The sequence below is a fragment of the Entelurus aequoreus genome, linkage group LG10 (assembly GCF_033978785.1).
Source record: "Entelurus aequoreus isolate RoL-2023_Sb linkage group LG10, RoL_Eaeq_v1.1, whole genome shotgun sequence".
In the NCBI taxonomy this organism is placed as follows: domain Eukaryota; kingdom Metazoa; phylum Chordata; class Actinopteri; order Syngnathiformes; family Syngnathidae; genus Entelurus; species Entelurus aequoreus.
This window is the reverse complement of record NC_084740.1, coordinates 20883277-20894096: the sequence shown is the minus strand read 5'-3', so window position 1 is coordinate 20894096 and position 10820 is coordinate 20883277. Positions and strand designations below refer to the sequence as shown.

The 10820-nt window shown below is 38.5% G+C and overlaps 1 protein-coding gene across 2 annotated transcripts in view; it reads right to left on the bottom strand.

Annotated features, from left to right (window-relative positions):
• Window positions 1-10820, bottom strand: part of LOC133658360 (protein jagged-2) — a 162413-nt gene that overhangs the window by 132903 nt on the left and 18690 nt on the right. For both annotated transcript variants that reach the window (XM_062060284.1, XM_062060283.1), the window contains exon 2: window positions 1195-1506. In XM_062060284.1, the coding sequence (XP_061916268.1) occupies window positions 1195-1506 (312 nt within the window). The remainder of the gene's footprint in view (window positions 1-1194; window positions 1507-10820) is intronic.

Here is a 10820-nt window from a genome sequence, read left to right as displayed (position 1 = left end):
GTATGTATAACAATGTAATTCTTTGTATAATAATGTAATTGTATGTATATTAATATAATTGTATTATTAATAATGTTATTGTATGTATAATAATTATTTGTATGTATATTAATATAATTGTATGCATAATAATGTAATTGTATGTATAATAATGTAATTGTATGCATAATAATGTTATTGTATGTATAATAATGTAATTGTATGTATAATATTATAATTGTATGTATAATAATATAAATGTATCTATATTAATGTAATTGTATGTACATTAATATAATTGTATGTATAATAATATAATTGTATGTAATGTCATTGTATGAATAATAATTTTATTGTATGTATAATAATGTAATTGTATGTATATTAATATAATTGTATGTATAATAATGTAATTGCATGTATAATAATGTGATTGTATGTATAATAATATAATTGTATGTATAATAATGTAATTGTATGTGTAATAATGTAATTTTATGTATATTAATATAATTGTATGTATAATAATATAATTGTATGTATAATAATGTTATTGTATGTATAATAATGTATTGATATGTATAATAATATAATTGTATTTATAATAATAATAATGGTATTGTATGTATAATAATGTATGTATAATAATGTAATTGTATGTATAATAATGTTATTGTATTTATAATAATGTAATTATATGTATAATAATATAATTGTATGTATACTAATGTAATTATATTTATAATAATGTAATTATATGTATAATATAATTGTATGTATAATAATATAATTATATGTAAAATAATATAATTGTATCTATAATAATATAATTGCATGTATATTAATGTAATTGTATATATATAAATATACAGTAATTGTATGTATAATAATATAATTGTATTTATAATAATAATAATGGTATTGTATGTATAATAATGTAATTGTATGCATGTTGGAAATGAACTCAAAGCATAAACTATAATTTCCATGGTGTCAATAAAACATGAAGGAGCTTTAAAGGGAAATCCCCAGCGAGATGTGGTGATAAAGTCTTTGTCACCCGGCCTCGCTGGGCAGGGAGGGAAAGAAAAGGAAGCTGAGGGTCATTGTTATTCCACCCAGCCTCACTTTCAGTGCATTGTTGTACTTCAAGCTCAGTCTGTTACCGTGGTAACTCCACAGATAACCAGCGTTTGTCCCCCACACTGTACTCACCGGCCAGGCGTATTTGAAGGGAATGACAACGGTCCCATCCTCTCCACCATCGTGACCGCGGCGGCGGAGCAACTGGGAATTTCCTCCCAGGACTTTGGTTCCGCCCGAGCCAAAGGTGCAGGCTCCGGTAGGGACCACGCGGTTCTGGTACTCCTTGAGGCAGGCTCGGAAGAAAGTGTCGCACTGGTCTCTGGAGGAGCAGCGCGGGCCCTCTCCCACCTGGAGGTCGCAGCAGTCGCCGTTCAGCAGGAGTCCGTTGGGGTTCTGGTAGTGACGGATCTGGAGCTCAAACATCCCGACTGTGCGCACCGCCTGCGGACACAAAGTCACTGATGACATCATGACATCATTCATTTCACTATTGTGACGTACTGTCATAAAAATAGCTACATGATACAGCTTTTGTATTGGAAGTCATTGTGCATATCTACCTAATAAGGTTGTACGGTATACCGGTACTAGTATAGTACCGGTATACATATACTATATATACTAATTAATCATATTCAGTACTATACTGCATCTAAAAAGTATCCCCTCCCCTTTTTTTTTTTAACGGGCATGACGGCGCATCGTCACGTGGTGACATTGCTGGTTTTACGAACGGAGGAGCATGTTCGGCAGCGCACACACACACAGAGTACTTACAAACAGACACAGTGTGTAGACCATACTTGCCAACCCTCCCGTTTTTAGCGGGAGACTCCCGGTATTCAGCGCCTCTCCCGATAACCTCCCGGCAGAAATTTTCTCCCGACAAACTCCCGGTATTCAGCCGGAGCTGGAGGCCACGCCCCCTCCAGCTCAATGCGGACCTGAGTGGGGACAGCCTGTTCTCACGTCCGCTTTCCCACAATATAAACAGCTTGCCTGCCCAATGACGTCATAACATCTACGGCTTTTAGAGAGTAGAGTGCACAACTGCCACACAACAAGGAGACGAAGCAGAAGAACGAGGAAGTTACAGACATGGCGACGCCGTCGACGAGCAAGATGAAGAAATACGCTTGCAAGTTCCAAAACGAATAGAAACAAGAATTTCAGTTCATCCAGGACAGTTCGAAGGGGAAGGGGTATGTAATTATGTTGCCTGTACATTTTGTAGAACAGACTTCTCCATTGAACACGGTGGCCGAGTCATGAACGGAGGAGAAGTTAAACAGGACAATACTGCCATCTACTGGCTAGCCCCCGGAACACTGAAATTCAAGTATTTATTTTATTTATATGTATAATAAAATAAATATATATAGCTAGAATTCACTGAAAGTCAAGTATTCCATACATATACATATACATATATATATATATATATATATATATATATATATATATATATATATATATATATATATATATATATATATATATATATATATAAGGGCTGCAACTAACGATTAATTTGATAATCGATTAATCTGTCGATTATTACTTCGATTAATAATCGGATAAAAGAGACAAACTACATTTCTATCCTTTCCAGTATTTTATTGAAAAAAACCAGCATACTGGCACCATGTTGTGGACATTGGGGGTGCAGCATACACCAATAATAACACAGAAATGCATGGCAGCTCCCGCCATCAGTGTGTGAATGTGTGTGTGAATGGGTGAATGTGGAAATACTGTCAAAGCGCTTTGAGTACTTTGAAGGTAGAAAAGCGCTATACAAGTATAACCCATTTATCATTATTTTAAATGTAACTCATCAGAACTGAATCAGATATTGTACATGTTTCTGTTGTGAATAATAAAGGATTCATTTTAGGCTGCCTCTGAATAATAGCATGAAATATTCCAGCACCTTCATAACGTTTAGTTATACTAACTAAAGCGTCACTCAAATCTAAATAGATTTATATAGCTTTATCAGCCCGGCTACATTGATCCATTATGAAACCAACCTGAGATATTTCTGTCCGTTACGTTTATTTCGAAATTGGTAACCGTGCGTTTTCTCTCTCAAAATGGAGTCAAATGTGCCGGAGACACATTATCAGCCCCGCGTTGCAACAAAGGCATAACTAACATTACTCACAAAAAAGCTGAACTCATGAATGCCTGTTGCCACTATGGACTTAAAAAGTTACGTACTGTGAGTTGTTCTCTTCATCCATGGCTCCAACATGTTTCTTCTTCAGGTGCTCCTAAAGCAATGTTGTACTTCCGTGCCATTTTGCAAGATACGGTCTTCTTTGAAGTCTTTAAAGTGAAGTGTTCCCACACTTTTGATGACTTAGGTCGTACACTTTTCTCCATTGAAGCAATAACCTCAAGATGTTTCTCCGCTAAACTATCGGTAGTGTTTTCCTGCGCCATTTTTCGAATTTTTCCAGCAAAGGAGACGCCGTCGTCACGTGAGCTGCACATGACACATCATTGGCTAGCTTACGCCACCTCATGAGACGTAGCCTCACCGCCGCCCTGGCGCTGTTTTGTACAGTTTTTGTACTTATTTTGATTATTGTTTCTCAGCTGTTTGTAAATGTTGCAGTTTATAAGTAAAGGTTTATAAAACAAAACAAAAAAAAATAACCAAAAAAAAAAAAAAGACTTTGCGCATGCGCATAGCATAGTTCCAACGAATCGATGACTAAATTAATCGCCAACTATTTTGGTAATCGATTTCGATTTAATCGATTAGTTGTTGCAGCCCTAATATATATATATATATATATATATATATATATATATATATATATATATATATATATATATTATATATATATATATATATATATATCAGTGACGTGCCGTCACTAGAGGCAGGGGAGGCACGGCCTCACCTGCCATCATGGAAAGAAAAAAAAAGTAAAAAGAAAAAAAATTAATTAAATTGTTATATGTATCCAGTGATTATACTAAAGTTATTTTCCATTTAACTTCACCAGTTTTAGATTATTTTTATTTTTATTTTCACATTTGCCGTTCAAATACTGAGAAGAGACGGTGCGGTGATCAGCAGCCAGTTGAGGCACGTCACTGCGTTGTGCCTCAACATGGATTGTGCGCAAAGACTCAGCTAACTGCTGGCCTGCTGTGCAGTGAGACCGTATTGCTATATGAATTATATTATACATTTCCATAGTTTAGTTAGCTGAGGTATATAATGTACAGTGTATTTTGTCAACAACTGTATGTGTGTAACGTATTTCTTGTGCTGAGCGATCATAAAACTGGAGGCTCGTCTCATAACCCCGCATCCTGGTGCCAAGCACCTCCGCCGCAGAATGCACCGCCCGACGGGAGCGCCACACCAACCAAAGCCCACACCCAAAGCCTCCACGTGCAAGAATCCACCCAAAAAAAGTCACTTAACAAGAAGCCAAAAAGTGCAAAAACAACAGTGCTCGCGCAGCGCTCCGGAGGAGCCGTGAACAGGGACACAACATTAGGTACACCTGCAGACTACAGCGCGGATTTCATATTTCATTCATTCACCACTCTTCCAACACGAACACCACTGCTCCCGCACTTATAAGTAAAGGTAAGACCATAATAACGTTTTTTTTATTAAATGTGCTTTTTTGTGTGCTACAGTTTGTAAGTATAAAGTTAAAGTTAAGTTAAAGTACCAATGATTGTCACACACACACTAGGTGTGGTGAAATTGGTCCTCTGCATTTGACCCATCCCCTTGTTCACCCCCTGGGAGGTGAGGGGAGCAGTGAATCATTTTTGGTGATTTAACCCCCAATTCCAACCCTTGATGCTGAGTGCCAAGCAGCGAAGAATGCTGGTATGAGCTTTTAAACATAACCCGTTAACTGCTGCCAATCAAATGGTGAATAAGATACTCTTTAGGGTTCATATGTTTGTAAATCTGACTGTGATGAAGTCAGTGCCTCACCTGGCATGAACCTCACCGCACGCCACTGATATATATATATATTTATATGAAATACTTGAGTTGGTTAATTCTAGCTGTAAATATACTCCCCTATTAACCACGCCCCAACCACGCCCCCGCCCCACCCCCGACCACGCCCCCCACCCCCCGGTATCGGAGGTCTCAAGGTTGGCAAGTATGGTGTAGACAGAAAAGGGAGAATGGACGCATTTTGGTGTAAAAAGTAAAGACAAAGGTGAAGTTATAACACTGAAACACCCTCAGGAAGAGGTGCTTTAAGACATGGCTAGCTAGCTAGCAGCTAATGTCCATCCGCAGTGTTTTAGCTACTTCTAAATCACTAATCCTCGCCTCCATGGCGACAAATAAAGTACGTTTCTTAAAAGTACCATTATCACTGCAGGACGAGGAATAGCTAAACATGCATAGGAGGATACAATAGCTCACAGGCGTCACAATGTAAACAAATGCCATAAGTGGATCTACACCTGACATCCACTGTAATGATACCAAGTACAGGAGCGTATCTAGTCGATACTACTAATGGTAAATGGTAAATGGGTTATACTTGTATAGCGCTTTTCTACCTTCAAGGTACTCAAAGCGCGTTGACACTATTTCCACATTCACCCATTCACACACACATTCACACACTGATGGCGGGAGCTGCCATGCAAGGCGCTAACCAGCAGCCATCAGGAGCAAGGGTGAAGTTTCTTGCTCAAGGACACGACGGACGTGACGAGGTTGGTAGAAGGTGGGGATCGAACCAAGAACCCTCACGTTGCTGGCACGGCCACTCTCCCAAGTGCGCCACGCCGTCCCCTATTGTGATTACATTGATATTTTTTAGCATCACAAAATCTTTTTTTGTTTTTTTTTATTCATATTATGTTTATAAAGTCAGGAACTACGTCCCTGGATACATGAGGACTTTGAATATGACCAATGTACAAACCCCGTTTCCATATGAGTTTGGAAATTGTGTTAGATGTAAATATAAACGGAATACAATGATTTGCAAATCCTTTTCAACCCATATTCAGTTGAATGCACTACTAAGACAAGATAGTGGGTGTTCAAACTCATAAACGTTATGTTGTACGGTTGCAGTACTTGTCCGACGTAAACATTCATTCATGTTCCAACACCTTGCACGTCATGTCTTTTCAAATAAGGGACGCTCATTTTCAGGTACTGTCTAAACCAGAGCTGGGCAAATATTTTGACTCGGGGGCCACATTGAAAGAACAAATGTGCCTGCGGGGCCAATGTGTATGTGTGTATCTTTGGGCGGTTTCCCTCATTCCTCTTTGCAGCAAATCCCTTAGGTTGGATGAGAAGCTCTGGTTTTCATCCAGGATGTCTCTTTACATGGCTGCATTCATCTTTCCCTCAATGACTAGCCTCCCAGTCCTATGCCTCTGAAAACCATCCCCACATCATGATGTTGCCACCACCATGCTTCACTGCAGGGATGGTATTGGCCTGGTGATGAGTGGTCCCTGGTTTCCTCCAAGCATGATGTCTGGCATTCACGCCAAATAGTTCAATTTTTGTCTCCTCAGACCAGATAATTATGTTTCTCATGGTCTAAAAGTCTTTCAGGTGTATTTTGGCAAACTTTTTACTAAGAAATGGCTTCTGTCTGCATGGCCACTCTACCTTACAGGCCTGATTGGTGGATTTCTGCAGAGATGGTTGTCCTTCTGGAAGGTTCTCCTCTTTTCACAGAAGAATGGTGTAGCTCTGACAGAGTGACCATCAGGTTGCTCACCTGACTAGACTAAGATGAATGCAGCAATGTACAGAGACATCCTGGATGAAAACTAGGGCTGTGAATCTTTGGGTGTCCCACGATTCGATTCAATATCGATTCTTGGGGTCACGATTCGATTCAAAATCGATTCAATTCAACACGATTCCCGATTCATAACGATTCTCTATTCATCCAATACATAGGATTTCAGCAGGATCTACCCCAGTCTGCTGACATGCAAGCAGAGTAGTAGATTTTTGTAAAAAGCTTTTATAATTGTAAAGGACAATGTTTTATCAACTGATTGCAATAATGTAAATTTGTTTTAACTATTAAATGAACCAAAAATATGACTTATTTTATCTTTGTGAAAATATTGGACACAGTGTGTTGTCAAGCTTATGAGATGCGATGCAAGTGTAAGCCACTGTGACACTATTGTTCTTTCTTTTTTTTATAAATGTCTAATGATAATGTCAATGAGGGATTTTTAATCACTGCTATGTTGAAATTGTAACTAATATTGATACTGTTGTTGATAATATTCATTTTTGTTTCACTACTTTTGGTTTGTTCTGTGTCGTGTTTGTGTCTCCTCTCAATTGCTCTGTTTATTGCAGTGTTGCTGGGTCGGGTTTGGTTTTGGAATTGGATTGCATTGTTATGGTATTGCTGTGTATTGTTTTGTTGGATTGATTAATTTTAAAAAAATAAAAATAAATACAACAATTTAATAATTAAAAAAATAAAAATAAATCGATTTTTAAATAATGAGAATCGATTCTGAATCGCACAACGTGAGAAACGCGATTCAAATTCGAATCGATTTTTTCCCACACCCCTAATGAATACCAACACTTTTCATCCAACCTGATGGAGCTTGAGAGGTGCTGCAAAGAGGAATGAGGGAACCAGCCCAAAGATAGGTGTGCCAAGCTTGTGGCGTCGTATTCAAAAAGACTTAACGTTGCCAAAGATGCATCTACAAAGAGTTGAGTAAAAGCTGTGAATACTTATGGTGTCTGTTATTTTTTTTATTTTTAATAATTTGAAAAATAAAAAAATAAAAACATTTCACATTGTCATTACGGGGTATTGTGTGTGGAATTTTGAGGACACAAATGGATTGATTCTCTTTTGGAAAAAGGCTGTAATAATATAACAAAATGTGGAAAAAGTGAAGCGCTGTGAACACTTTCCGGATGCACGGTATGTTTCCATTAGTCACCTGATATACGCCTTTCAGGGATTCATTTGATCGGTGGACTTGACAATGATTGGCCAAAATGTGCAGGTTGGACAGAATTGGGAGGCTATGCTTAATTCGAAGGGATTGGTTGAATTTGAACGCATTGGCAGCATAGCAAATACCTGCCTCATACGGTATGTGACACCACAGTGGCCGATGCACACCTTGCCAAACGTCTTCTAAAAGTGCGATTCCACATATTTTAGGAAGACCAACACATGTTTGGCATTGCTGGGCTCAGCGATGTGCCATCTCCAGCGTGGAACTGTCATAGGATGCCACCTGTGCAACAAATCCAGGCCTGAAATTTCCTCGCTCCTAAATATTCCAAAGTCAACTTTATTATAAGAAAAGTGGAGGGTTTGGGAACAACAGCAACTCAGCCACCAAGTGGTAGGCCATGTAAACTGACAGAGAGGTCAGCATAGTGCAAAGACTTTCTGCACAGTCAGTTGCTACAGAGCTCCAAACTTCATGTGACCTTCCAATTAGCCCACGTACAGTACGCAGAGAGCTTCATGGGATGGGTTTCCATGGCCGAGCAGCTGCATCTAAGCCATACATCACCAAGTCCAATGCAAAGCGTGGGATGCAGTGGTGTAAAGCACGTCGCCACTGGACTCCAGAGCAGTGGAGACGCCTTCTCTGGACTGATGAATCACACTTTTCCATCTGGCAATCTGATGGACCAGCATGGGTTTGGAGGTTGCCAGGAGAACGCTACATTTCAGACTGCATTGTGCCGAGTGTGGAATTTGGTGGAGGAGGAATTATGGTGTGGGGTTGTTTTTCAGGAGTTGGGCTTGGCCCCTTAGTTCCAGTGAAAGGAACTTTGAATACTCCAGGATACCAAAACATTTTGGACAATTCCAATATAGTGTACCTCATTCATCTATATCATTTATATTGATTTATTTATGAAAGAGAGGTTTTTGTTAACAAATTAAAGGTGTTTAATGATAATACAAGCATGTTTAACATTCCTTTCTTTCATGAAGACAAGAATATAAGTTGGTATGCTTGTGATGACTTGCATTGATTGGAATCAGACAGTAGTGATGATAACCTCCACATTTTCAAATTATTTATGTCCAATACCACATGAAAGTGCTTGCTGTTTGTTTGTCCGGCTTCCATACCCCTTTTCATACACTTTACAAGAAATGCATTGGCGGCAAACTCCGTAGCTTGCTAGCTTGTGCGCGCTCGCTTTCTGAGACTCTTATTTCGTTAGCGCAGGCAGGATGAAGCAAGGCTTTTACTGTGAAGACAGGAACTGTCTTTCGAGTTTTGACGGCAGGTACGGCGCGAGAGTCTGTTGAAATAAAAAGTGTCAATTGCCTTCCTGTCGGTCGTTTTTTCTTAATAATGATCTGGCAGCAGCCAGCGTCATCTCACAAGACCCTCGGGTGCCGTGAATGTCAATCAAGTGACCAAAATGACGTCATAGTGAAGATTGATTATTACTCATTTTTAGGTCTATTTTTTTTATGCCTGGCTGGTGATGGACTGACACACCCTCCACCATCCACCGGTGCCGTGCGAAATTCTGTACCTCCGAAATATTTAGTATCCCCTACCGTGAGAGTGCGCATGGGGGCGGAGCTATGTGCCTTGTTTAGACAGCGGCTGCACTTCCGCGTTATTAGCCATGTCAATGATACAAAATGTGGATTATCGACATTCCTACCCCAATAAATGCTTTTGATCATCCGTACATGACGTGTTGTACTTTTATCCACACGCTTCTCTATTGTATACGTGTCATGCTGCAGACATGAATAACATCCTGTCATTTGTTTGATTATTTATTTCATCTTCTGATAGATGATAAAATAACACCAATATCATGGGAACAAACACTACACAGTAGACTCAATTCCATGTTAAAAAAAAAACTTTAAAAAAAAATCCACGTATTATATGCCAGAAAATGTGTCCCACCTACGTCCCCAGTATGTACTAACATGATGGGGACTATATGTACAGACTTGGCATTGTACAAAACTTCGGAATTTGGACTCATGTTATTCATTACAAAAAAAGTTAGTATGGGATACATAGTATTTCAGCATATTTCTGTGCTGCCATAAAATGTGTCCCCCCCTCTATTTTCCTCAATTGATGTACTAACATCATGTGTTTTATTCTGTAGACCAGGGGTGTCAAACTCAAAACTGAACAAAGCCGCGGGCCAAGATTGAACAAATGAACCTTTTAATAGGGACCCAAACACGTTTTGCATTGAATATAGAACAAGCAAGGCTTATATAACTTTATAGTGACATGCAAAATCGAGTTTCTAATAATAATAATAATTAAAAAATATCAATGGCATATCAAATACAATTTAAATAAAAATTGAATGCCTCTTTTCTATTTGCAGCCTTCTGAGGTAAATATCAAAATAAACTTTTTCCACAGGCTAATAATACATTTGAAAATAAAATAACAATAATGAAGGAATCAAACATTCAAGCCTTGAAGTAGCAAGAGAAAGTGCATGAATAAAACGTTAATTATCGCTCAGTTTGCTACACTGATTTGCTTTAACACTGAATATGGAACAAGCAACGCTTATATAACTTAAAAGTGCAAAATCTACTTTCAAAAAACAAACGAAAAAACATCAATGGTATATTAAATAACATTTAAATAAAAAAATGTAATGCCTCTTTTCTATTTGCAGCCTTCTGAGGTAAATATCAACATTTGGTGGTAGCGGGGGGTGTATATTGTAGCGTCCCGGAAGAGTTAGTGCTGCAAGG